The sequence below is a fragment of the Anopheles coustani genome, chromosome X (assembly GCF_943734705.1).
Source record: "Anopheles coustani chromosome X, idAnoCousDA_361_x.2, whole genome shotgun sequence".
Classification (NCBI taxonomy): Eukaryota; Metazoa; Arthropoda; class Insecta; order Diptera; family Culicidae; genus Anopheles; species Anopheles coustani.
In genome coordinates this window covers 21,422-49,249 of record NC_071290.1, presented here as the reverse complement: position 1 = coordinate 49,249, position 27,828 = coordinate 21,422, and the positions used below count along the sequence as shown (strand labels likewise).

At 42.7% G+C, this 27,828-nt stretch overlaps 3 protein-coding genes across 3 annotated transcripts; 1 reads left to right on the top strand and 2 right to left on the bottom strand.

Moving 5' to 3' along the window:
• Positions 1 to 94: 94 nt before the first annotated feature.
• On the bottom strand, positions 95 to 2,364 carry LOC131269562 (facilitated trehalose transporter Tret1-2 homolog). Its single transcript, XM_058271993.1, has 3 exons — positions 2,155 to 2,364; positions 1,456 to 2,073; positions 95 to 1,370 (listed from the first exon to the last, which is right to left on the bottom strand). The coding sequence occupies exons 1-3, from the start codon at positions 2,233 to 2,235 to the stop codon at positions 519 to 521; spliced, it is 1,551 nt and encodes a 516-aa protein (XP_058127976.1). The 5' UTR covers positions 2,236 to 2,364; the 3' UTR covers positions 95 to 518.
• A 10,143-nt stretch (positions 2,365 to 12,507) lies between these two features.
• LOC131269679 (double-stranded RNA-specific editase B2-like) lies at positions 12,508 to 18,149 on the bottom strand. Its single transcript, XM_058272165.1, has 4 exons — positions 17,991 to 18,149; positions 15,791 to 16,070; positions 13,739 to 14,367; positions 12,508 to 13,641 (listed from the first exon to the last, which is right to left on the bottom strand). The coding sequence occupies exons 1-4, from the start codon at positions 18,078 to 18,080 to the stop codon at positions 13,441 to 13,443; spliced, it is 1,200 nt and encodes a 399-aa protein (XP_058128148.1). The 5' UTR covers positions 18,081 to 18,149; the 3' UTR covers positions 12,508 to 13,440.
• Positions 18,150 to 19,711: 1,562 nt separating this feature from the next.
• Positions 19,712 to 25,137, top strand: LOC131268662 (protein cramped-like). Its single transcript, XM_058270902.1, has 4 exons — positions 19,712 to 22,240; positions 22,772 to 22,885; positions 22,951 to 23,745; positions 23,821 to 25,137. The coding sequence occupies exons 1-4, from the start codon at positions 19,826 to 19,828 to the stop codon at positions 23,914 to 23,916; spliced, it is 3,420 nt and encodes a 1,139-aa protein (XP_058126885.1). The 5' UTR covers positions 19,712 to 19,825; the 3' UTR covers positions 23,917 to 25,137.
• The last annotated feature ends 2,691 nt before the right edge of the window (positions 25,138 to 27,828 follow it).

Genomic DNA, 27,828 nt, shown 5'->3' with positions numbered 1-27,828 from the left:
AGATCTGGCAGATTATATGTGTGCACCTATAAACATGATGATACTGTTCATTTGTTTAACACTATAGTGAGTCAAATAAACACGTAAGTTTATATTTGAAAAATTAAAAAAATAAAATGAACTTTTATTCCCTTAATAAGATTTCTGTTTTACTTTCTGCAAGACTAATATTGCATACTTACCTCAATTTTTATACTTTATACTGACTTTATACTGATCGAATTAGTAATTAAGACGGCATTTGTCTTCCCTCGCAACTTACAAGATACAATAGTTCCAAATTGTAGAGCAAAACTTTTCAGTCAATTGCAAAAACGCAAAGCATTTAAGTGTTGTGTTGTACTGTGAGTGTTGCCAAATGTACTGTGTCACAGTCTTATAGGTCGATAAGAATATTACACATGCGATACAAACAGATGGCGAACAACTCATCCTAAAATAAGTGTAACGAATACCTACTGAACAGTTTTTTCTTATTTTTTCTACATGCGATTTTTATACGCAACACTACAATTAAATTAGGCAACCTGCTGCACAGTATCATCACTCTTAGCTTCGAAACTGATTTGATCGGAATTGTTCACCTTCTCGCCTGCCAAAAGTCGTTGAATGTCGTTCAACGATTTTCCTTTTGTTTCCGGCACCACAAAGAACACAAACACTGTGCCCACCAAGGAAATGCCGGAAAAGAGCCAGAATACGCCCGCTTCGCCCATGGCGTCCTTCAGGTTGACGAACACCTTTGTCACCAGGAACGCAAGCAACCAATTAAATACGCCAGCAACCGGACTGGCGAACGCTTTGACATTGTTGGCGAACAGTTCACCGACCATCAGCCATGGAACGGGACCGTATCCGATGGAAAACATTGCGATGAACAGGCAGACTGAAAGTACTGCCAGCCAGCTAAGGTCGGCTACCTTTGAGGGATCGTCTTGCTTCAATTGGAAGTAGACAGCCAACAGGATGGTCGAGACGGCCATCATGAAGTCCGACACCAGTAGGAGAATTCTTCGCCCAACCTTATCGACCACGACAGAGGCCACCAGCGTAGCGGCAACCTGTATACCACCAACGATGATAGACGCCGAGCTCATCTCCTCGCCTCCGTTGGCACTAGCAAAGATGTCGGAGTTGTAGAAAATGACCGCGTTGATGCCGGATAGTTGTTGGAAAAACATCAGGCCCAGTGAAATGTAGAGTGCGCGAATTGTAGCTTTCTGACGGAACGCTTCCAGTATCGTGATGGATTCCGCTTTCATTTTCGCGTCTTCCTGCTTCAAATCTTCAATCTCGGCAGCTTCATCGTACTGCGCACCGCGAAGTTTTTTCAACGAGCTCGACGCCTCACTATAGCGACCTTTTTCCACCTAAATAAAAAAAGCGAGAAAGGTATGGAAGCTGTCAGCTTCTATTGGATCACTTTGGACGATGTTGTTTTGTTCAGTCACTTACGAAGTAGTATGGGCTTTCAGGCATAAAGAAAAAGATAGCTCCGAACACAAGTGGAATAATACCACAAATGATGCTGAGTAGCTGCACGTCGACGCCAGCTCCTACTGCGTATACAAACAGGATGCCCACTGTCACCATGAGCTGGAAAAAGGTACCGAGCGTGCCACGGATTGAAGGTTGAGCGATTTCTGCCGTGTAAGTTGGAGCTGCAACACAAAACGCACCACCGCCCACTCCAAGAAAAAAGCGGCCCACCATCATCATTGCCACGTTTTCGGCAAATATGATCAGCAACCAGCCAAGAATCAGGGGCAGCACCATTGCCAGCATAGACCATTTGCGACCGATCAGCTTCATCATGTAGCCGATAGGGAAACACATCACCGCGGCACCGAGATTGGAGATTGAACCAATCCAGGAGAAAGCTTCAGCCGATACGGGGAACCCATATTCCATCTGCTCCGTGAGCGGCTTGTCGGTTGGTGCCGTCCAGCCGAGAAATGTTCCGGCCGCAAGAGCACCTCCAGAGGCAGCCAGACCCGCTATATACTGCGGCAGCTTGCGACCCGACTCTCCCGCCACATTGTTGACCACAAACTTAGACATTGCGTCGCGCGCCTATAAAACGGAAGAAATAAGACAATGAATGCATTAATTGTCATGTTATGCTAGATTATACGAGCATAATATAAGTATTACATCTTCGATTCCGCCATAATAAGACTGATTTGGCACGACAGCAGGCGTAATCAATGGAGTTCTTTCTTCATTTTCCATCATTTTGTCGAACGCAAACTTGTCAGTTGTACCCAACTAGGAGTGTTTCCATCTGAATGTGACTAGAACTATTCCACTTGAACCATTTGACTACTATCGGTCATCTTTGGCTATTATAACAATACGCGCTTTTAGTAGAGTTTTATGTTTTCAACAACAGTATTCATAATTTTTTACTTTGTTTTCTTGAAACGAAATGTCACTTTGAATCAAGGTTATTATATTATCGGTATCACTTTTAGTCACCTTGAACGAAGATTGAATTTTAGTACAACAAAATTTTAAAACAACGTTTTCACATATCAGTAATTACTATACTTTGTCTTTACTATAGTTCAGTACTATATTAATGTCGAGGCCCAACCTGAATATTCCTGTTATCCAATTTGTGGGTGCCAATTTAACACGTTGACTGCCAAGCGTTTTTAGCACACTTTTTAAATACAATCGTTTTAAATAATATTTGTTAGTAACATTCACTAAACCGATGGTTTTTGAAGGCTCAACAAAAACATAGCTTTCCAAAGAATTGATATTAAATATTACAATTGTTTTCAAGTTACATTTTCATTTATTTATAGGGCAAAACTTACAAAAACTTTTTAGAACTAATGATAGCCAAAAATTAAAAATGATAGCAGTCAACGTGTTAAAATGTTAACAAAGTAGTTTTAAATAGTTCATATAATGAACTTCAGACATCCGAAGCAAGCAAACTTAATCATTATTTTAGTTTGTTTCTGACATTTTATACGTATACGTAGCTATAGCTTATCAGTTATCTCAGGATTTTGGCATGAAAGAATCGGATCAGGAATGATGTTTTTATCTATAACACTAAATTGTGTCTGTAAAAGCACGTTGTAATAATTTTACTCACAAAAACAAAGCAAATGTTGTTAAAACTATACAACCTTCGTTTTTAAATTTTGTGTTAGTTAGTTGAAAGTGGAACTGATTTGTTTTGTGCGTTACTTAGTACCGTGACTGGTGGGATAGTTAATCGATTTGTATTTAAATTTTCAGTTTTCTAGCTTATTTAGCCAATAGCCAATAGCCATGGTTGAAAAGTGTATTTTTGAAGCCAAACTCCATGTTATCGTGTTATAGACAGTGCACAACGTATTGCACAGTTGCAGTAAATAATGTGTAACAAGCATCGTTCCAGTTTGGAGGGAAATTAACAAACCTTGACGCTGCATTCCTTGCCTTTACTGAGCCGTGCCACAAGATATGTTGTTTTCAGAAAAACAAACAAGTGTTCGAAAAGGCTTTTTTGTGGAGCACGCTGTGCCATTTTAAAACCACACGCAAACTGCATCTTTCGCTCATTCAATGCACTCCCGATTACTTGGAGCATATGCCATGGGCAGCATAGTTCCACCCGGACCAATTCATATCAAGAGCACGAGAGATCGACCGATTCCCATCGAACAATGGTAGTAAAATGCCCACTGGATACACTGGAACGATATCCACCACCCAACGCGAGAACAATATGACGCTTTCGGCACGCGCACAAATAACCCGACTAAGAGAGCTGTTAGGGTGGTACATTCCGGTTACTTTACTGTTTATCAACTAGCACGTGAAAGTATTCAAACGGCACCCCATTGCCGCCAATCTCCAACACCAGGTGTAGTTTCCAATGTAACTTTTTCGTATCAACTCGCTAAGATGCGCAAAAGTTGATTCCCCCGGCTCGGATCTACTTACCCGCTTCAGGACCTGCTGCACCATTTCCGTGGGCGGCTAATGGCTTCCTTTTCCGGTTGATTGAGTAATGCCAATGCAAAGCTCGAGTTCGAATTGGTTGTAGAAGCAGCAGCAGTTAGGGAAAACAATCATAGCACGCAAGAATACGAGGCCACTGATATTGCAATTTTTTCCACGCACAGGTCTAGCACAGTGGGCTTCCGGCGAGGGACTGAACGGCGGTTGGTATCGATCGCAGACTGGTAGCCGAACGTAGCAGGCGTTTCTCGCGATCGCGAGGGAAACCCCGAGAAAACCGGCCCGTCTATCGGACTGCCCGTCTGTCGGTATACCCCTGTTACCAACCCACCACTCCCCCCCCCCCCCCCCCCTTACCCTTATTCTACCTGTCTACCTTCCATTGATATGCACGTACATTGGGGAGGGGCGCCATCATCCCGACATATTCGTTTACGATGTTTCACTCCAGAATACAACACTCGCAGCACATACTCAATTTAACAGCCGACCATACAGTTTTTTTAGCGTTCGATTACCCAAATTGGCAACGTAAACACAAGCCACGTGAGGGTTGTTTTAACTTACACCTCTAGTTGATGTTATTGTTGGGCAACCGATTAAGCTCATTATTTCGCAGTGGTAATTTTATGAATTGATACCTCTGCTGAAAAAATAACAAATAAACAAAAAAACACATTAAACTAGGCTGTTTATAACATTTTACATCCTTACCAGGCATGGCAAACAAAAAAGACGATAAATCAAACAAACTACTATCGCTCCTTTTACGAGGCGCCATTTGGGTACATGTGCTTCTATAGAGCTAAATTCACTAGTGCGTTGCGTGTTTGCTTCATTCCGTGTTCTGTACCGGAAAAAGAAAAAAGCAACATAATGGAAACGTCGACTTTTGTTTGTCACCAGCACAACACGCTTTTCGCCACTGTGCAAAACGAATTTATATTTTTTAACACGGTATTTTCAACCCCACTGACTGTTTGTACATAATCTTAGTTGGCCGCCGGAAAAACTGGATCCTTTGTCCCAACAATTACTCCACTCCTCCCCCACCGTATCCCCCTCTCCGTCGATCAATGATTGTTATGTCCTCGATTTCGGCTGGCGATTTGAAAATGGCAGTGACCGGAAACAGATATCCATTCGATTGAACGTGTTCGTTTGCGGAGTACGCACGGACGCAATGCAGTAAGTGTTTTCGGTTCGAAAAGGGAAAGGAGTAGTGGTCTAGCCCTCCAGTATGAGGGTAATGTACGCGTTTTATTCCATTCGTGTTCGTGATCTTTCTTCTGCTTCTCCACGGTTTACTTTTCGGCTCGCAAGATCCACCACCACCAATCACCCAGGCGCATCGGTCAATGCCAAGGTCACTCCGTTGGAGCGATTGATGACGAAGTTCAAGTTGGTACCGATGCACAGATGGACGTGCAGCTTTCCACGTGTTTTTCAGCTGCGTCGCGGTGGTCGTTCGCCGTTACACTTTATCTCTAATAAAGCGAATGCCGGTGCGTACGCCCAGCGCATTCCAACGTCTGGCTGGCCGATGGATGTGCAATGAAATAATGTTGCTGCTCCAATCCTACCAACGGGTAAATCCGAGGTGAGGGCTACCGACGTTCGCATGGGCTTGGATTGTTTTTGCGGAAACGCGGAAGTGGAAGTACAACTTTGTATGCTATTTGTCGCACAAGCGGCAAACAACTTCTTGTTCCGGGGGATTAGGCCCGTATAACGATTTCATTGGTTTATAGCTATTGGCGTTTAGTTTTTAACTACAATTATTTATATTTAAATATAAATTTCCATGTAACAAGTATATGCACGCACAAACTGTGGATTAATTTTCGATCGAGAAAAGAATTTGTTATGTCATTCCCAAGCAGAAGTCCTAGGTTGGATATGCCAAATTACCCTGCCACATCGAAGGCTTTAACGATACCGCGTGACATCAACGGTTCTAAAACCACTGCACGCTATGTGTGACAAATCGTGCTAACATCTTTAGATATTTGAGGCCAGCGCTGTTAATTTCTAAAACAGCGTGAAACTGCAACAAGGACAGCAAAACATAAAAAGTATAAAAATTCAATCAACTAAAGCGGGAAGTAAATTCATAAGAGGTCAAATATGCTGCACCGCGTAATATACATTATTATACCTGCCATATGGCAGTTATTACCCGCGTTCCGGAAGAGTTTGGTGGCCCAGCCGTGCGAGGAGCCATAACCCCACCACAGTGTGCAAAATGGTGCCCGTGTGCAGGTATACCGATTGAGCGCCCTTGACGCGAACGATTGATGCACACAATGAATTGTTTATGGCACCGCTCCAACGAGGGCGTTAGTTTGAAATGGTTTAACCGCCGCGCTATTTCACACCATTTCATCGGCGGTGCAATCCATTAAACATGATGTGTCACATTGCAGTGTAATCTCTCCGCCGCCTCGCCGGTCGCTGGAAAAACACACTTTTGTGGCGATGTAGACATTGCGCTTGCTTTAGTAGGTGAGGACTATCTCTCAAAGTTGACTAATCTTTCTGCCGTGTGCCAACTGACACCAGCGCCTTTCTTATTCTCCTCGCTGATGACCCTGCTCTCTTTAGTGAACTAGAATTAGTCCCTCCGTAATAATACACTTGCTCCGAGACGCACATCCGGTACACATTCTCCAGAGATTGGTAAAAGGTCAGGAAAAGGAAAGAACGTGGCATGTCGTTATCAAAGGCAGCCTCTTCGATGACCGCTTCAAGTGGATTTAGCTGGAAAGTCTTTAACAGGTCAATTACTCGCTCTGACGTAGAAGGTATGAACAATTGGTGACCAGGCCATGTCAGCACGACGTGCTCAACTGTGAGCGGGCCATTGAAGAAGAAGAAGAAGAAGAGAACGTAGAAGGTAATTCTTAATGCGTTAGCATTAAGCTCTAAAATCAATTGGGACACGTTCTGTTACTCGACTCATCCAATGCAAGCGCAGCAACATAATTCTGCAGCCATAGCAAAAGGATTCCAAAAAAGAATTTTCAATTATATGAAGCAATGGAAAATGTGCAGTAGCTTCGAAAAAGGTTACGACACAGACTGCATTCTATCATGATAAGTGGCACGAAATGCCAAAGTCGCAGAGGACATAAAAAAGTGCATCAAGTGCAGATCATTATCGCCAACGCTGTATTCTCTAGGCTTGTCTATACGTATCAAATTATTATTATTATTATTTTATACTGTTTTAATGTACTGTTTAATTGCAATGGAATATGTATGCCTTGGTCATGCCTGCCCCGTTAAGGGCTTACGAGACTTGTTTCCCTGTTGTACGTGGATAGTCAGTCCTTTCGTACAGGGGAGGGTCAGGTCTCGGTTGGGATTCGAACCCACGCCGTCGAGGTGGTGAGCCCCGGCGCTCATGGGCAAAGTAAAACCTCTAGTTCAGGGATGTCAAACATGCGGCCCGCGGGCCACATGCGGCCCGCAAGAACATTGGGTGCGGCCCGCGACGCCTTTGAAACATTACATCGAAAGTTTGGATCCTTGAGTATTGGCTTATAGCAAAAACCAAAATATTTAATGTAAATTTTTTCACGAACTGCGAATTGCAAGAGAACTGAACGATTGTCAATTTAAACAATTTCAATAAGAAAGTGATATGCAACTTTGCAGCAAAGGTTTTACACAGATTTTTCTAGACAAGTGGATAAATAGTGTTTATAGAAAACAAACGTGATGAACTACAAGACCATTCCAAACAAAATAACAAATGCGGAGCAATAAGTTAGCTATTGTAATTATATACCTTTACTTTTCTAAAATCATTAATAAAATACACAATAGTGTTGTACTGCAACATATATTTCAATAAACTTGATTTGAATTCGTTAAAATTTGGAAAACGATTGAGGAACAAACCCTCTCTTTTACTCAAATTTGTAAATTTTATAAGAAGTAATATAATATGAAAAAATGTGAAAATGTAAAACATGATTGACTGTTAAGATAAAACCACATTGATAAGAACATATTTTCATCACTCCAATCAATTATATGGTTTGGCCCGCGAGCCTATTTTGGGAGAAAATGCGGCCCGCGAACCAATTTTGGGAGGAAATGCGGCCCGCAAGGTGAAACGAGTTTGACATCCCTGCTCTAGTTGCATTATAATTGCATTGGAATTGCATTGCATCAAGTAAACGCATCACATGAATAGCAAGATATTGATGTTATTTAGGGTACACCGAAAGCCAGAGGATGTAATACCATCAAAGTAAAAAAATTAGTTGCATTATAATATAATTATAATTGTAATTGCATTCCATTTGCAAAAACACACCGAGAGGTGGGACTATTTTCGTCTCCCATTGTGTTGCTATCAGGACAAACCCAATGCATAATGATATAATAAAGTAAGTAGGGTTAAAACCCTTGGGTCAGTTGGGGTTTGCGTGGAGAAGTACAAGATCATGTTGGGAGTAAAAGGACGAAAAGGCGAGGTTGGCGAGGGTGAAAAAGAATATTAAACAAATGTTTTACACACCGGTGCAAGCAATCGAATAGCGTGAGCGCAGGTGAGTGGGCGCACTGGTGATAAGAGGCGATGGCTTTTTATAACGTCGTTGTAAAACGATACGATTTGATTGTACAATGCGCCGTTAAGCATAGTGTTGGTGTTGGTAATATTGCTTTCGTAGGTTTAAATTTCACCTGATAAAACACGGTGCCCTTTCCCAAGGGGGTTTCGATTTTGTTCTCGAGAGCAACGATAACGTTGGATTCCGGTTCGAACACAGCCCGAATGAGGGAGTGTGGTATCAAAACCGTGCATGGTACAGGGTGGGAAGAAAGGGACAGTCCATCTCCGGCTTGGCGCAAACAATGTGCTTGATTATCGAAACCAAATAAGATCGTAAATATCGACACCGACAAGGGTCTATTGTTTTTGGCGTCATGATTTCTCATGGAACCATAACGGTTATCTGCAGTACTGCGCCGTGAGGATACTGATGTAATGAAGGTGACATTTTCGCCGGGACGGACCAAGCCAAAACGGCCCTCCAATTAGCTGGACTGATTGGCCCACCGAACCTTGCTTGACAATCGGCCATTAAAATGCGGTTTCAAGTTACTGGCGGAGAGAAATTATGCGAAGCAATTTGGTTAGGACCTTATGGGTTCTGGATTCCGCCGTGGCAAAAAAAACGTCGTGTATCTGCTAGGTTGCACAAGAAGCTTTCTCTACTACTACCAGACGCCAGAAGAAATTCTCCAGGTGGATATGAAACGGAACGAAGGGGTTGGGGGAGCTAAATGGTAATACACGTTTGCACTTTGAATGACATTGATGGAGCGACGATGATGGTCACTGGAACTCGGACACGATGATAACGCTGTGCGCTAATGCAGTGATAAATGGGATCGAAATTGCATCTTCTTCGTCTATACTGGTGCCGTTTCATTACTTTTCTTTTGTTAAGACTCCTGCACCGGGGTTATGTAACAAGCAGTACCTACCATACAAGCAGCCGACGTGCCGTTCCGGTGCATACCACGTTCGACGCAAGTAAATACATTTACAATTTAGACACAACATTGCATTTATTTCACCTACATCGTCGCCATAACGGCGTAGCCATGGTCAAGAATGTGATTTCATTGAAAAATATTAAATCCCCGCAAATTTAAACCTCACATGGAGCTCACATGTTGGAGGGTTTCCCAAATCGCGTTACGCGATCTAGCCAGCGCCATGTCACGGCAGGTGTAATTTTGAAAGGCTGGTGATTTTCGTGCGCATTTTTAATCTTGTGGTTTCCCCATTTATTTTCTTCTCGGCTTCGCAGCGCAGTTTAAAGTCGTAAAACTTGCAAGCGGTGATTTTCGGTTTCGCGCGCAAACGGTCAACATACAACCGCTGCAGCATGTAATAACACAATCGTGTTGTGTCCATATCTGGATGGGATTTCCCGAAGAAAAGAGCCGCAAAACGGAGGGCATGAAGAGAGATAATTAAAAACAACTGCGTAGTGTTTTTCAGATAGTGTTGAATCAATGCAGTGTTTCCTTATATTAAATTACTGTCAAATCTGGATATGAAACGCTCATGTTCCAAAGCAACCTCGATTTTGTACGAACGACTACGAATCGTAAATTCGCGAACATTTGTAAGTATATAAAGTGGTATGAGGCGAGGCCGCAAAGCTAGAATTAAATCTCTTGGTTCCACTGCAGTTCCCAGTTCGATGTATACCAAAGCGCACTTTCTAAAAGGACCAAGAAGCTGCAGAAAGGTTCAATGACATTGATGCTGGTTAAGGGCACTCCGATCATACGATCGGTAATTGCCTACTCTTCGCACCACCTTTTCCGGTGGATCCCCATCGTTGTTGCTATTAAAGCCCACTATCCAATACGTACGAGTAGGCTTCCAGAGTCGCCCCATCCTGCCAAGGACAAATAAAAGTGCATGCGGAGGCTCGTCCCAACTGCCAATCTCAACTGGCACCACGTTGGATGGTTCTTCCGATTGGTCAGTTGCCCATTAAAGCCGATGCCAGATCAACAACATTTGCTACTGAACATCTGAGATGCAACGCGGAAGGAAGGAAGAAACATGCGTTGGCCTTGAACAACAAAAATAACTTCACACCACCCTTCGCACCACATCCATTTTGGCACCATCGATTGGGAGCTAATTTGAATACATTTTCCAACACACCACACAACCGGTTCGGGCCGGTGATCTGGCTGCTTCCATCGCATTCACTCCCAGTCGTGCCGGTGCAAAAATGGGCGTAATTTTAAATGCAAACGTCAAACAATATTTTCAGATGCTACTTTCTGGCCCTGCAAGATTCTTCGCACTGAAATTCACTTCGACACTTGATGGACCTGGTGCTACTTAAGGGAAGATGAAACCAAAACGGAAAAAAATAATTGCAGTAATTTTCCAACCAAAATGTAATAATAGCATCTACCTCCATTACCGAACGACACACTGTCACTCAATACCAACGTCGGGTAACCACGTGCTATCTGTAGCAAGTGTTGAATAGCCTACTATTGGACCAAGTGCTTAACAACTTTCGCTTAGAGAAACCCGTAACAGAATCAGTAGAAATACCTCGGAATCCTAGAAGCTTTGGTTCAAGATACTATGCAAAGCTAAACAACAGTTCCTAACAAGAGTATCTCTTCTAGACCATAATATATCTTGGAACCCTGACGAATCGGAAATAATTACCTTTTCTTCAGCGATTTTTTATAGTTGAACTTGACCGTTCCTGGGACTGCTGGAGGAATTGAAGCTGAGTAATCAGAACCGGAAGCACAACGCCGTTACATACACAACACACGTGCCAAAAACGCCAATCGGTTGATGGAGGTGACTTCCAAAGTGGCACTGAAGGCATGCCAGTAGGGACGCGTCCGTTTTACTATGTTCGTCCCGCAGTCACAGGTTAAGATTATCAACAGCATAAAGCGTACTGGACACCAACTCAACCCCTCCACCCTCTTCTCTTTAGAGAGCTCTCTATCGTTCTTTTTCACACTCCGCCTCTCTCTATCTTTCTGTCCATGGCATGGACTGGCCTCTCACGATCCACCCGGTCCAGCTTTGTGTCAACATTGGCGACCCCAGGAGGCCGACTGTCGTTCGCCAATGCACCCGCGCTCAGTTATCGAAGATAACATTTCCACCTATCGATACTTGAGGCCATTAATTGAGTCTTATCAATGGGGTAATGCGAGCCAACCCCATTTTATCTCGCCCGAGAGTGCCGACCTACCACGATGTATCAACCACCGACGGGCGTACGTCACATCTCTACCAGTCGTTGGCCCGTTACGAAGTAGAAAGTAAATTGGAGTGTAAGCAACAATAACCAAACAAAACCCATATCTCAAGACTCACTGGTCATAAAGGAACTACATTCCAGAATCGGTGTGTGAACTGCGTATCATTAACGTTACTCAATAAAAACGCGCTCGGAACAAAGCGACATGAGAATTACTTATTGCCCTGTATACCTGTCATTTTACGAAAGGCATGGATCAATCATTGGCGTAGGAATATCAACAGCCATCAACAAGCAAAGAGCTATCATTTTTTTCTTATCCTATGTCTAAGAGAAGAAACAAGTCTTTTCACTATGTAGTCAGGTGTGAACCGAATGATGATTCGGTACTGTATCCCTTCGAAACTGGGCCATCCCTTGAACCACGACGGTTCATTGCAGTCTAAGGGATGAAATAATCAGTGCAACTGTTTTGATTTTTAGCTTTACGTAATGTTTGATAACTGTGACTCTATTTTGTATTATCTTATATTACCTATTCTATAGTGTAATCCTTATCAGACAATTCGTTGCGCCATGGAATAATACTAAGATAAGAATCGCACAGGACCGGATGCTCCCAAGACACTTGTATCGATTGTGATTGTACGCCACTTGCATCGTTATTTGGAAAACGAATTTGTCTCGATTCTAAACTACACTATGGAAAACATAAAACTTCTTTAGAAAACAAACAAATTAAACAGTTTCAATGAATCGTGACGAAAACTAAAGAGAGCTAGCATTTTATTACATATAATATTTATTGAAATTCATCTTTGATCATCGCTTCCCCAACGCTAAAATTTAAATTGCAAGTCGCACACTGATAAAAGTGTCTAAAACTTCGGATTACTCACGAATTTCGATTAGCATTCGCTGTCTTTCGTTTTTTCTAGAACTTTGTCATGGTAAATTCTGCAAGCTTTGACCTTTTTACAAATGTAGTTTTAACGCATTGAATTATATGTATTTAAGTATCTGGAAATAGTTAAAGGTTAATGGCAATCGATCTTTGTTGCTTTTAATTTAAAGCCAAAAGGGTTCTCTTCTTACGTGTAGTTACCGATTCACAAAGAAATAATATCTGAATAAATATTTTACATTAGCCAATCTGCAAATAATTCTCTATTGCGTTTCGTGGTTCTATTGCGTTTCGTGTATTTAAAAATATAACGGATTTTAGAATTTGGATGAACCTCTGCAAACATCAAAAGATTTTAAAGATCAAACAAAAGAATCTTCTTTATTAATGTAGCGACCATCTTCGGCCATGCCTGTTTAAGATCTTACTAGGCTTGTCACCGTTGCGTACGGTGATAGTCAGTCCTATTTATAGGATATGCTACGGTCCCGGTTGTAATTCAAACCCACACCGGCATAACCATTGCCACTGACCCCCAAACAAAAGTATATTGTCAATAAAAAGAAAACCCATGCCTTATTTTACGAAAGTAAGTAGTTAACGACATTACTATATTCCTCCGCTTTGGTCGAATTCAATGAAAGATTATGACAAGTAGCTTAATTTTACTTTTTGCTTAGTATGTTGAAATTGATAATTAATTAAATTAAATTAACTAAAGAACTTTTACACTCATTCCAAAATTTAACGATCGTCTATCGAATTAGCGATAATCGATGCTTACGCTTGTAGAACACTACTATCGAACTCAACACCAAACAGTGTTTTGCAGGCATCGATAGCGGCTGCTTTTCGGGCAAGCTTTTTTGAGCGACCCCGACCGATGAACTCCTTCCCGTCGACAGAAATGCCAGCGGTAAACTCTCGGTTCAGTGGATCGTCGTTCGATCCGAGATCCTGGTATGCGACCTGCGGGCGCATCTGTAGAGAAGAAATTATGCCAATGTAAACAAAATCTGATATTTGTGGGTAGCGGCCTTAAGCATGCCAGTGCAGGGATGCTTAAAAACATACGTACATATGCAAACAGTACCGTTGGATGGCGGGTGGAGGCATCAGCCGGTAAATCAGCTATCGTTTTTGTAACCTTCGGCATTGACGGTTGGCCAACTATGCCTGTCTCAACCGGTGGCGCCACCAGTTTGGGTTTCTGTGGCTTTAGTGTCGGCACCTCGAACCCTTCGTTTTCCCATTCGGAGAACAATTTGTGCAGCGCGAACGCAGCCAAATGCTCCATGGGTAAGTCGTCCGTTTCGCCACTTTCGTCGACGTCCATTTCCGAGTCATGCAAGCTCGATTCGCCGTCAGGTTCGGTTTCACTCATCGTTGGAGCAGGTGGGGGAGTGGGCGGCACTGTTTTGCTGGCCGCCTTCGCCTCCTGCTGCTGCTTCACGCGGTTCATCTGCGATATCGCCAGATCGCGCAGAGCCTTCTCGCATGCTTTTGCCTTCGCTTGATTCTTGCTGGATCCCATCGCCTCGTACTTTACATTGTTTATGACTATTTCCGCCTTCGTTAGGTGACCGACAGTGTTGATCACGAACTCCGTCATACCTGGACCCTGCAGCTCATGCAGAGCGACAATTGCGTTCTTAGGGATAAGCCATTTGCGCAGACGGCGCATTTGGCGCGCCTTGCGCTCCTTTTCTGCATGGAAAAGTTAAATAGATTGAGCAATATCGAAATCAAAATAATTTAAACTAAATAGGTACAGAGTGCGAAATACAGTAAATTGCACGTATTAGCGGAAGATCAAACCTCCATTAGTAAGTCTATAACAATTAACACGTTAAACGCTACGTCGGTTCCGTGGGGCCGACAGTGTTCTTTCTCGTATGGATTGTTCCCGACGATTTTAACAGTATGCCAGTAGACGTTATGCGTGTATCAATTAATGCTGAACCATCAATCGTGTTGTGTGTTTACTTTTGAATAATGTTTCGTGAGTTTACAATTGCGGAAAACATGAATTTCATTCATTTTCCTATCATAAATGATGCTGAAAACATCAGAAAATTAATTCTGGACCGCCGAAAGCTTCGGTTAACCTTCACCTGTTATGCCATAGTCACCTACGTAAACGTTCAACCGGTCTTCCCGGAGATTCCGGTTTCCTGTACTTCGGTTTCCTATAATTCTGTATTTATGACCGAAAATAAATTAAATAAACTGCATTAAAACCAAACCTCCATTTATAATCTATCGTCAAAACTGGTAGGTGGTTTCAAATGTGAAGGGTGAAATTTTTTGGATCCCCGAAAAAATATTCTTAATTATTATTAATTTTTAAAATTATGACTCATATACAAAATGTATGAGCAACCCGGGTAGACCGTTGAACGAGCAAAGGGGTATCAACCGAAAAATGCAAATAATTTTTTTTAAATTTCTTTTAAGACAATCTTTCTTCAGCAAAACGATAGGAAATTAGTATTTCTTGTCATTCTGAAAGTTTCATGCCGATACTACAATCCAATCAACAGTTACTAGAAAATAAAACTGCAAAAACTACCCGGGTAGGCGATTGAACGGATGCTCAAAGAGCAGCAAAAATTTTCCCCGGTACAATGCGGTAACGACCGTTCCCGCGTATAACAGTTTAACACTGGCGTAGAACAGAAAACGAATATTTTGAAAAAAAATTGACAGTTAAACATAAACAAACGACGGGAACGATCCTTCGATGGAAACGACCGTCCACCGGAATAGGGCCGGGTATCTATAACAATTAACTTGTTTTGATGCATTTAAGGCTGGTACTGTAAAGCTCTTTAAAATGATTTATAAAAAATCTTGCTCATCCTAAGTAAGGGAATAGTTAAAGTGCGGCTTTGTGTTCTACTAACACATGAAGTTTACTGTAACATCGTTGTCTTCGATACGGATCATATTGTTAGACTTTCTGATCACTGTTTGAGATATGTTATATATTATTATATATTTAGCTTTGCTTTGCTTTGCTCTCATATTTGCGCAGTGTTTGTAATCATATCCAATATTTATCGGCCATTGGCCTCTTTGTAAATAGCTGCAGGAATGCTCCCTGATGTGGAATGCTACCGTGACTCACCGTTTTTTTTGCGTTCCGCCGACGTGCCTGGCTTTTTCAACAAGTGCTTCCTAAACTTGGAAATTTCGCTGGAAAATGTAGCTTCGTGGCTCGTGATGTCCTGTGGCACGTTCGCCATATCGGTATCTTCCTGTTTTATAGGAATATTAAACTTCGTCAGGCCGATCTGTTGTACTTGTTCCGGTTGCTGCTGCGGAGGCTCTGCCGACGTTGCTGCAGCTGCAACAGTGGCACTGACATTTTCCTCTTCCCTTTCGCGGTTGTTTGGCGAGCCCGATTGCTAACGAGACGAACGATATGGCAAGCAATTTAATAGTATAGTACATACACCAATTGTTCCTTAGCGGCTCGTTATGGTAGAATGCTTTTTAAAATGACGTTTCTACTCAGTTGAATCTGTGTTCCTGTTCTGGAGTGCTGTTGTAAAGGATTTGCACGCATCCAATTATGGCAGCGCACGCGCACGCGCTGGATACGGCCGGGGACAATCAAAACCTGCTGGCACAAACACGGTCGCGAAAGCACGGCAATGGAAAACGGACCACAGGGTGGTGCAATGCGCTATTTCGAGGGAACAAAAACAGGCATCACCGCAACCTGCCGATTATCCAACCCCACTAGTACTTGGTTTGCACCAGGAGTTCCGCCCGTCCCCAGGAAGTATCCGTCCCAATGGCTTTGTTACCGCTCCAATAAGTGGTTGCTATCGCTGGCAAGCCGGCGCTATATAGATATGACTATGTATATACCAGTGGCTTTTCCCCGACAATGACCGTCCAGAACGAAACCCCGCAACCGACCCCACACGTTGACCGTCATTCGGTTTGTGGAGGGAAGAAGAAAGTTACTCGGCGTTTAATGAACCATCTGCACCACGCCGTACCACTAGCGTGCCAGGTTCCGAAAACATCCTAGTTCAACAGAATTTTCTGTAAAAATGAACCGTTGCAAGTGTGAACCGCCCAAAACCGCTCATACATGCAGAGGGTCATTTTTACAGTTAAATGAAATCGAGGTACGTTTGATGGTACGCTGTAGTGTGGAAGATCCGTAATTCTACTAGCGGATACATACTTTTCCACCCCACTTTCGCCCCGCATTTTTGCCGCAGCGCTCTACAGCGTATCTCTACCGGAGACGAGGACATGGGTATCCTAGCCCTTTCGCGAGGATATGTGTGGTTTTCGGGCGCTCGATTCGTCGATCTGTCCTCGTTTTCTACCTGGCCTCTCCGATCCATTGACCACGGGTACCGCGATTGGAAGCGCTGCTCCGACCGTTCACCTCCCCAAGAAGCGCATCTGAAGTGGTATTTCTGGTTCCAAATCGAGCACAGAATGAATATCTATTATTAGCTATCGCCCGGTCAGTTAGTTGAGTGTATTTCACTTCATGTACGATCTTTGTCGCCTGTCTGGAGATGGAATAGTGCTGCTAGTTATGAGAGGTCAGGTTATAAATCCACTGCGGATCATCGCTTTACCCTGAGCATTTGATTAGTTGCTATTTGCGGTCACATTTGCTAATTTATTTGTTAAAAGTTGCCCGCTTATTAACATTAAGGTCGGCATGTAAAACGACTCAAACAGCCTTGTTTAGCCCAGCCTAGCTTCAAGCCCATATGTTATCCAGCGTATTAATGGAATAATTGCATCTTAATCACCTTGGAATGTTCTAGAGTATTTAAACTTGCGCTTCATGGCTTATCCAAATGCAGATTTAGCGGTTTACTTTTATACAACAAAGCATTCTCCACTGAAGAAATTACCTGAAAAAGATTTACCAACTTTACTTCGATAAATTCGTCAGTGGATAATGTTTTAGCTAGGCTTCGCGGCTGCTTTCGAACATAATATATTTCCAGCATCTGCTTTGGACTATGGTCTGCCCATTAAAAAGAATATCTAACCGGTGAAGATTATTAATCGAAGCAAAAAAAATACAATTCGTTCCAAGTGGCCTGACCGTTAACTGCATCCATCATTTGGGAAGAAAATAGGAATAATCTATGAAAAGATACACATTTTAAAAGTTTGATATTTAAGGATATAAAAATAATACAAAAGGATTTGTAAATTGGAAAACTAAAAACAGCTATTGCAATGGGCCCACTTCTGCTATTGCAGTGAAATGGTGTTCCGAATGCCGGAGAAGTTTTTCCTTTTTCCAGAAGAAATTTGTATTTTTGACGATTTGATACCTGTTGTTCTTGCTGCATGTTGCCTCCTGCTGGAACAAATCTTCTTTTGTATTCTCGTTCGATTTGCTGCTTAGATTTTCTACGTGACATCAAACCACAGATTTTCGACGCTTTAAAGATGGAAGTTAATTTCACATTTGCAGCAATCGAAGCGCACACCAAATCAACTAGTTCTGTCACTGCTCACAAATTATGCTGCCATCAACGTTTATAAACGGTATAGTTCGATTCTCAGCTGATTTATAGCAACATGTATTTCGCTTGTATTTCGGTAATCACAAGAACGGGGAAATATAAAATACATATTTTGCAATAGATGAATTACAATCTTATTAAAATAATCGAACATATATAGCAGAACAAGGTAGTGGATCTGAAGGTCTCGAATGCCATTGCAATCAAAACTTCACGTTTCTAGTTGAGTTTAGCACGCTTGAAGTAGAAGTTTAACAAATTATAACACTTTACAACACATTTTTTGTTTCCCATGGTTTTGTCTTGCATATGCAGAATATTAAATTTTTATCAAAGGCATTTTCAAACAAAGCATAAACTTCTCGTATCTCATATACAATGTAAAACATCCCAACGAAGAAAATCGAGTACTTTCTCGCGCTTGTATTTTAGATCTGAAAGTTCGCCGTTCATTAAAAAATGATTGGAAAAAATATTGCCTTGGCCATGACAAAAAACATAGCACCAAGCTAAATACAGCTGATTAATAAAGTATTATAAGTATTAAGTATTTTGTTATTAAATTAGTGTTTGTCAAAAAGATTTAGCTAACCAAGGTGATGAATATGTAAAATCTAATTTATACACCTTGATAGCTAACCAGTATAAACTATTGAGCTTGGGAATAGGTATCCAGTTTTCATTACAACCTAAAACTAAGATTTTATTATTTAAATTATTTATAATTTATCTATTATTTAATTATTTATAATTATTTTATTTTAATTATATTAAAAATGTGGCTTTTACAAATACATTCAATCACCTCGAATATGTACAAACAGCTCGATTTTTCGCTCTGGCTACAATGCTCAGTTCGAGCAGATCTTGTACAACCTGTCCGTGCAGCCCAACGGGCGGCAGAACGATATGCAGTGAATCCACGGGATAAATAACAGATAATACGAAGAAAATAACTCGTACATCTTCAAGTTTCAGTGTAAACTATGTTTGTTCCATTACCGTGGATTTTATTTAACGACAATCAACATTGTGTACTGTTAAGTAATATTTATTTATAATTGGAGTGCTCTTTGTTTTCGATCTGTGCATAAACAAGCTTGACTGACATAAACAATTTGTTAGATATGTGAATTATCCGCCATTTTTATGAAAGAGGGTAATAAAACGTTTATAGTTGTTTTTACCATCAATAAGGAAGGATAACTGCGCGTAAATTACAGGGTCGTAAACTACGAACTAGCAACAATACTTCAGTAAATTGAAAAAATGTACACGAGTTTGCTATGACGCTGCTTCCCTATTTGTTTACCAACTCAAGCTGTAGTCAATTTGTTGCAATGCATGTCATGTCATGCAAGGAAAGGTTTCATTTCTGGTCCGATGTGTTTAGGGAACGGTGCCTGTATGGCATTTATTCAAATACACTTTGAAAAGAGTCTAGAAAGATGTACGCATCGGGAAGCGGTAACTTTCTTACAGAATTTGGCTCCTTCAGTGAGCTAAAGTACACATCGCCGGTCGACGACGAACCAGCTAGGAAAAAGCAATGTGTTCTAGCGGCTTTTGGTGGCCTCTCCAAAGAACACACCCAGACATCCGGCACATTCTTGCAGCCACATGAAAGCAAAGTCACCTCCATGCTAGTGACAGCCTCTTCCGAGTTGTTGGAGGAATCATCCGTCTCGAACAGCACGAAACCATCGAATGTAGTGAAGCAAAAAAAGGAATGCGGCTTAGGTGCAGGCCTTTCTGGAGGACCTGTGTCGCCGGGCGAGGAAGTGCTTGGCTCGGTGACAACGTTCTACCCTGCCGGGCACCCGGACAACGGGCACACGCTGCGAACCAGTGCTCGGGTGAAACACAAAATGCGCATGGAAACGATCCACAACAATCCGCTACCAACGGAGCGCAAGGAACAGCCCAAGGCAAGCGGTGGAGTACTGCCGAAAACTATCACACCCCAGAAGCAGATGCGCGCCGTGTGGAGCAACCATGACAAGAACTTGTTCTTCGAGGCGCTTAACGAGTACGGGAAAGATTTCGAGTCCATATTAAACTACCTGAACACCAAGAAGCGCCGCAAAGACAACGCCTGCGAGCAGCAGGTCTTCAAGACGAAGGATGTGCGCAACCTATACTATCAGTTCAATCAGAAAATCTCCAAGTACCTGCACTTTTCCGACGAAGTGAAAAAGGAGGCGCAAGAGCTATATGCACTCATAAACTATGGCGAGATGCGGAAAAAGGTGCCGTTTCAGAACAAGAAGTATTTCCAGAAGCTAAAAGATCTCGTTTATAAGGGCTTCACCATGGTACGCGAGAAGGGTAAAACAATTCGCATCAAAACGCCCTCTTGTCGGGCGCTGCGTAAGCTCAACCAGCTAGAAGAATGGCAGGAGGAGATCAAGTTGCCACCGCGCGTAGACGTGCTTCTGCAGCCGGCAAACATGGAGGCCTGGGGGCGGGTGCAGTCGTTGGCCCAGAATCCGCGCGTACGGATTACAGTCACCATCCAAAAGCGTGTATCGGCGCTGCTGCAGCTGTTTCAGCAGAAGTGGCGGCCGCAGGAGCTACGGCTGGTCGAGCGTGTCGAGAAAATGAAAATAGTGTCCTCAACGGTAACTTCCAAGCTGATGCGCCACCGTATGCAGAACGAGATTCAATTGTGTTCGCAGCTGCTGCCATCGGCGACTTCATCACCGCCATCAGTCAGCTGTACCGAGCCAAGGGGGCCAGTACTAAACCTGCAGCTCCACTTTGTGCCCTCCCACTCAGCCGTCATCCACAGACCGATGATTAGTTTGGCGGAGTTTCAGAGCAACACGAGTATATGTCTCAACTCGTACGAGCAGCGGATCGGAGTGAAGGTGCGTGGAGAAACACTCGTCCCGTCAGAAAAAGTCGTGGGTGCCGCATGCAAGAAACCGAAGCTATGCTTGGATAGCGGGCACGATTCGACGAAGGACGAAAAACATACTGGGAGCGAGCAGCTGTCGAAGCTTATCATGAACGACCTGCTGAAGTCGCCAAACGCGTCGAACGAATCGATTGAACTAAAGGAGATGGAACTCTTCGAAATAGAACTATTAAATGGGCATAGTGCTAGAAGCACGGACGATTGCGATGGGCCGCCAGCAACAAACTTTGCGTATGCCACAAATATGCCGGCCCTATCGGGGGCATGCGGATCCGATCCTGCTGCTGCCAGGATGAGTGACAATTCCAACGACGAGTTTGTGCTAGCCGAGAGCGACACATTGAAGTACGACATAGAAATGCAGGCGGAGCACACGATCGTCGGTGACGAGGAGCCCTGCAAAGAGGACCACGTGCTGACCGTCTCTAGCAGCACCGTTACGACTTGTGTTACAACTGTAATCTCTACATCAAGCACATCCGCGGTGCGGAAAAAGTGCCCCCGGCGAAAGGGTTCCGACGCAGCGAAGCCACCACCGACCGGCGTTTTCAACCACATTCGGCCACTCGTATCGGAGCAGGAAATGCAGAGGATCCGGGAAGGCTGGACCTTATACAATGCGAACGATCTCACTATCGGGGACCTGTACATAATGTTTGGCGAAGACATGAAGTTGCACCTTGAGTACGATTGGGTGTGGGAGGAAGCGCCCCTGCCTCGAATCGTTCCACCGGTAGACGTGAAAGCGACTAGCGACGAACAATCAAACGCGATGGGGGTTGCAGCGGTCGCGAAAGATGAGGCGCAACAATCAACAAACTCAACAAACTCAATCGATTCTTCTTCCACCTCCTCCAATAACAATAACAATAACAGCAACAACATTAACAACAACAACGACAACAACATTAATAACAACAATTACACCAACAACGCTACCTCGACTGCGGACGATGTAATTGGGTCTATCGGCTGCTCTGCGGTGAAAGAGGAACCAATAGGGATGAGTAACAATAAGGATGGATCGAACGTGATCAGCAAGCGCCTCAAGCAGCTAGTCATGCTGATGAACATGGGCGCCAAGAATGGAAAGAAACGGTGCATTTGTGGAAATGCTACCGAACGCAAAATAAAGGTAATACGCACGTTCAATTTGACAAGGAACATGTCCTTACGTTTATACTTACTACAACCCAACAACGATTCACAACAATGTGGTAGTTTGACCCATTTTACACAGGTTTTCGTACATGTTTGTAGCGTCTCCCGGTCAACCGCCTACCCCCAAATAACTTTTGATTGGGTTGTCGTATAGGCATGAAAAAAATGCATTTTAAAATGCACAGAAAAACTAATTTGCCATCGTTTTGCCGAAGAAAAACAGTTTTAAAAAGAATTTAAATAATTTTCATTGGCATTTTTCGGTTAATACCCATTATTCGCTCACTAGTACAATACTGTATCAGACACAGAAAACAGCTTCCTGACACCATTCGAGTACAAGAATGTTTTGATTACAGGTGCATTATGCAATATACGAAATGTGCAAATGAAGATGATTTTTTTTAATTTTATGTCTCAGTGAAATCAGCTCCGTTAGGTTTCATCTTTTAAAATTGATTTCTTCAGATGCTAATCTTGGTTTTGTTTCATTTAAAATTCACAGCATCGTGCGGATTGCGATAATACCTTGTCGACGTGCCAGGACGATAATCTACTTTTCAAGCAACCAATGCTTCCTGCACTTAATGGTGTCAATTATCTGACACCGGAGCCGATGGTGGGTCTGGTAGCTGACCACTTGGTACCATTTTAACCGATTTTTTTTTTGCTTTTTTTTCTTAGCACATGCCTCCACAAGCACGATACAAACAGTCACGCTGGTTACGTACGCGAATTAACCGGCATCAAGGGCTGTTTTCGCCACTTCCGGTTCCGCGCACACCCCATCCATCGGCAGATATATTTTCGGTCGGGGCGCTCGATGTAAACAGCATGCATGGTCGTGAAGGCGCTTCTCGTGTTCCATTCCCGCACTCAAGCACCGGTCCGGGTAAGTTCGGAAAGCGCAACGGTAGCAGCTTCTCGTTACCAATCAACACCTTGTCGGATGAAGGTGACCCGGAGCACCCCGGTGCTAACCGAACGATACAGATGCCGTACGATGAGGAAAATGCAAACGATATTGTCGCTGGCCAGACGAAATTTACACCGATCAGCGAAGGTGGCGTCGATCAGGCCAACCAAATGAATCCAACGTCTTGCAATGCGCTTTCGGGTGGTGACGCTCGGCAACCATCGGGTGAGAATGCGTATACTGAGACGATAGCGGCCTTCGCGGAGTCCGAAGCGTCCAGCACTACGATCACTGCAGCACCGCCGCTGCCGCAGAACGATGACAGTTGCCTTAGCTTGTTCGATCTCTCGCTTCCTTCGACGTCTTCCTCGCTGATGGCAAACATATTCTCAGGCACCGCAGCGGAAACGGACGTCTGTTCCACGCTGATGCCGAATTCTCCGGTCGACACCAAGATATTGGAAAACGAACTTAATGATATTTCCTTGACCAGCTTCTTCGGACAGCTTGACGCCGTGTACCAGAACGCAGCCGAACCGGCACAGCCTTGCAATAACTTTGACGTAGGTGCCCCTCACTCATGTGAATTAAATGTGTTTTAACGCTATTGTATCGCTTTTGATTTGATCTCCAAACAGCTGGATATAACCACTATGAGTGAAAACAGCGTAGACTACATTGCACGCTTCGAAAACATCGCATCAGATCTGCGTGCGAAGGGTAGTAATTCTTAACTCAAAACATCTAAATTCTAAAGTTAACAAAGTGTGCGCTATTCGAAGAATCGTTGGTTGTGGAAATATTAATTATAACTTTTGTTCATCTGATTTTAACACTGTATTACCTCGTTGACTCACCCCTTTCCATGTATCAGGGAAAATATGTCTTATTTATGTATGTGTATGAACTGCAACTTTTAAAACACCTGGGGGTTTTAATTCGTTACTTTAAGACAGCTTTAAGCGACATCTTTTACCGGAAGGCTACAATTTAGTATGGATAGTTGAGTATAGTCAGCTGTAGGTTATTCCCATCATTTGCGTTGCTAGAATAAAATAAAGCTTTGAGCCTGAAGTATATGATCAGAAATACATACGGATGTATACGGCTAGTATGCCCAGGTATGTCATTCATTTCGTACGGGTATCATGGATTTTTATGTTTTAAAATCTATAATTTGAGAAGTTGTTTTTCTGGTATAGTCAAGGAGAAATTGTAATGCTCCCATACAGGGATTTAAACTCAAATTTTATGATTTGTCATACAAAATGTTTCACATACCTGGTTTGTATCGGCCTTCCACAGGCCGAACAATGTAAACCGATTAGAAGCGAAATAGTAAGTCCCAAGACTGAGCCCTTATTAATCAGCGTTCAAAAACTGTCATCTTTTCTTCACATCACAATTAAGGAAAGCAAGACTGGTAGTAGAGGTTCCTTCATTTCCATATGTAATTCCTTCAAGTTTTTAGCTGTAGGGTGTAAATAAAGAGTGAAGTTTTAAGCAGATGGCAGCAGAGAGAAGATCATTCAAATTTTGCTTACTGTATGATTTTTAAAAGTTTGATTTTTCACTGATTCAACTGAATATGAGCGTATGCTGAATATGCAAGCATATCTGTCTCTAGATAAGTGATGTCCCCTGGTACGTACCATAATTGTACGAGCGATTTATTCAATTTTTCATTAGAGTTTAAATTCGTTCAAATGCTTTACGGTTCACATTCATTCAAGTTCGCTTCGCGTTATATTTGTTCAATTTATTCATCGTTAGAAGAAGCTTTTGGCGCGACAAAAACTTACCATCGGTAGATAGCGTACGGTTACTCGTCGATAGTTGTATAAATTTCACACCTAAATTAACTTTGCAAATAATAATAAGCGTTGCGTTTAGTTATAATTTTCCAGTCAACTCAGATTCAGACCACTGGTTTTTTACTCATCAAGGTAATTGGACGGGCGTTTCGTTTAAATCAGTTATCTTTTTTTTTTGGTAACGAAGTGGCTTCAATAAAACTCCAGTCATGTTGGCGCACATTTTGATAACTCCGTGTTGTAGTATATATATATACTAGAACTTTTTCAACTGAGCTAGTTTCGTAATTTTAGTATACCTTGGCATCTCAGAGTTACTAAAATGTATAAGCACTTTTACTTTAAAACAAGTTGAAATTTGTGAAAAAAACATGAATGCTTCGATTAATACATTGAAAAGTAAATGATCTAGGAGGATGGAGTTTTAGTTAGACACTTTTCTTGAAACTATTTTTCTAACTCAATCAATTCAATTCACAATCAATTCACATAAACAAAAAAAAACTATCGAATGACCTAGGAATAATATTTATTTATCAGAAATACCTACCCAGTATAATAGTGCAGCGGTAAGATAAAGCCTTTTTACGGAAAGATTTTAGCATCATCAAGTGTAGGTGTTCAGTGAAAAATAATCAACAAACGGAAGGTTTGTATCAGAACTTATTAACACGGCGAGAGTAAATAAATCACAACCGTCGAAGAAAGTTTCGTGAGAAATGTTCTTTCTTCTTGAACTTGACATACGGCATAGGGTTTTTTTCAGAAGTAGAACTTCGCACAACGGACCTTGTAGCTTCGGAAACTGTTAACAAAATCGTAACAAACAAGGAGAATGTTCTGAAGAACAATGGGATCGTCATTGTCAGCCCGCTCCCGCAATAGTGCAATCAGCGGATGTTCGACGGTGCTGATAGCTGCCCAATTGCTGATTGAATCGATTCGATACTTCCGCCGCAGGATGTCAAAATGGTACTTGAAGCCCTGTTGAGAAACGTGAAGTGTTACATAGAAAAGGAGCTTAACATTAAAAAGGTTCGTAACTTTCAGGGGATATTCAAGCTTACTTCGAATCTTTCTTAATTATTATCTGTTTTTCTCGTCTTGGATTTTATACGGGCTCACTTACCACCACAACGAAGCACGAGGCTACTGTTGAGGACACTTTGGTGCCAAGGAAGCTGATCAAGTCCATTACCGGTATGCTACACGAAGCGAGCATCGATCAAAACAATGCCGTCTAGCGACTCTATGATCCCTATGAGGACACTTTGGTGCCGAGGAAGCTGATCAAGTCCATTACCAGTATGCTAAACCAAGCGAACATCGAGCAAAGCAATATCGTCCTGCGACTCTATGATCCGCCACTCGAGTGCCACAGCCTTTAACCGGGGCTGTTTTCCTTCACGCAACCGTTCGAGCTGGAGTCGCACGTTATTTTGGGCTGCTCAATTTCAACCTTGGGTCCGACACCGAGATGGGATACGCCGGGGTGCTCTGTTTGGTTTATCACATGGATCAGGTGGTCAAACGTGAAAGTGAATCGTCGGCGGTCGATGGCGCTGGTGGAGGAGCTGGTGACGATCTGATCGTGTTTGACGAGGAAACTTAGGAGCTGCACGTACAGGACGGTGGACGTAAACAAGGACCGAAGTCGTTCATGGCCGAGGTGGCAACGGCGATTGAGCATGAGATCAAGGAGCTTGCGGATACGGTGCAAGAAGCGATGGTGGAGAATATCACCTCGTCGATCACGTCCGTCTACTCGGTGATACGGCAGAAGACGTCGGATATACAGGACGCGATTGGTTCGCTGACGCACAGTTTCGAGAATGCGGCCGGTCTTAAGAAAAACTCATCGCTCAGCAGCAGCAGCAGCAGCGAGGAGAATGTTTCCTCGGAATAATTGAGTAGGTCGGTGATGAACGATGTGGCTTTCACAAAGCGTAGTAAAAAGTTGGAGAGCAGCGCTAGAAACAGTGCCGAGTCGTCGGGTGTGAAGTACGCTGAGGAAAATGACGAAGAGAATGTAATGTGCCTTCTATCGAGCAGGCAGTGGCCAGGCCAGACTGCAATAGCTTGACCATGCTGAGCTGCTCGGATCGTAGTATGCGCATTCTTTAGATGGATATTCAGGCTGCACTGATGGATCTTACTTGTCCTGCGACACCAATAGAACGCAGTCCATTTGCTCCCCCTGGCGTACGATCTAGTGAAGAATGGTTCCGAACGAGGATGACTTGAAAAAGTGTTCGATGAAGCTACTCGACGGAGTGATCTCGCTGCACTGTCATAGTATTCCTGCAGAGCATCAGCAATGACTGGACTGAAATGTCCTACTTGCGTTCAAGTTCGTCGGGGAAGATTATCCTGTTCGCAAGTAAGGTAAATGTAAACAATTTATTTTTTGTGTATTTTTACATTTCTGTTTTTATCTTTTCGTCTTTTTCTTTTCATGACTACGAATTGCAAGTAGACGGTTTTTGAAACACCAGAAGAAACTATTCCAGAAAAACTGCTGAGGGACTGCATGCATGATAATATATGGAGCTGGTTCATGAAACCACACCCACACCGTAACAAATCTTGTTCGCTTGTAGCTATTTAACAAATTTAATTTTGATGATCTAGCAAAAATGCACACATCAATTTTATCCATACAAAGCAATTTGGACAAAAATATACAAATTTCAAATTCTTCCGTTAGGGGGTTAGGAGTAATAAGATAAAACTAAATTAAACTTTCAACTAGCAGCAGTGCTACACAATGTTAGATAGTTGGTAAAGATTAGAAATGATTGTTATTCAGTTAAAATAATATTATCTTTGCTG

What these genes read in the sequence shown, in the direction of transcription:
- LOC131269562 (XM_058271993.1), bottom strand. Translation starts at nt 2,235, where the DNA reads ATGATGGAAAATGAAGAAAGAACTCCATTGATTACGCCTGCTGTCGTG. An exon ending in ATTATGGCGGAATCGAAGAT is followed by an intron (nt 2,074 to 2,154) that starts GTAATACTTATA and finishes TCCGTTTTATAG; the next exon opens with GCGCGCGACGCAATGTCTAA. An exon ending in CTGAAAGCCCATACTACTTC is followed by an intron (nt 1,371 to 1,455) that starts GTAAGTGACTGA and finishes TTTTTTATTTAG; the next exon opens with GTGGAAAAAGGTCGCTATAG.
- LOC131268662 (XM_058270902.1), top strand. Translation starts at nt 19,826, where the DNA reads ATGCTAGTGACAGCCTCTTCCGAGTTGTTGGAGGAATCATCCGTCTCG. An exon ending in ATCTGACACCGGAGCCGATG is followed by an intron (nt 22,886 to 22,950) that starts GTGGGTCTGGTA and finishes TTTTTTTCTTAG; the next exon opens with CACATGCCTCCACAAGCACG. An exon ending in AGCCTTGCAATAACTTTGAC is followed by an intron (nt 23,746 to 23,820) that starts GTAGGTGCCCCT and finishes ATCTCCAAACAG; the next exon opens with CTGGATATAACCACTATGAG.
- LOC131269679 (XM_058272165.1), bottom strand. Translation starts at nt 18,080, where the DNA reads ATGTCACGTAGAAAATCTAAGCAGCAAATCGAACGAGAATACAAAAGA. An exon ending in ACATGCAGCAAGAACAACAG is followed by an intron (nt 16,071 to 17,990) that starts GTATCAAATCGT and finishes TCGTCTCGTTAG; the next exon opens with CAATCGGGCTCGCCAAACAA. An exon ending in GGCGGAACGCAAAAAAAACG is followed by an intron (nt 14,368 to 15,790) that starts GTGAGTCACGGT and finishes TTTTCCATGCAG; the next exon opens with AAAAGGAGCGCAAGGCGCGC.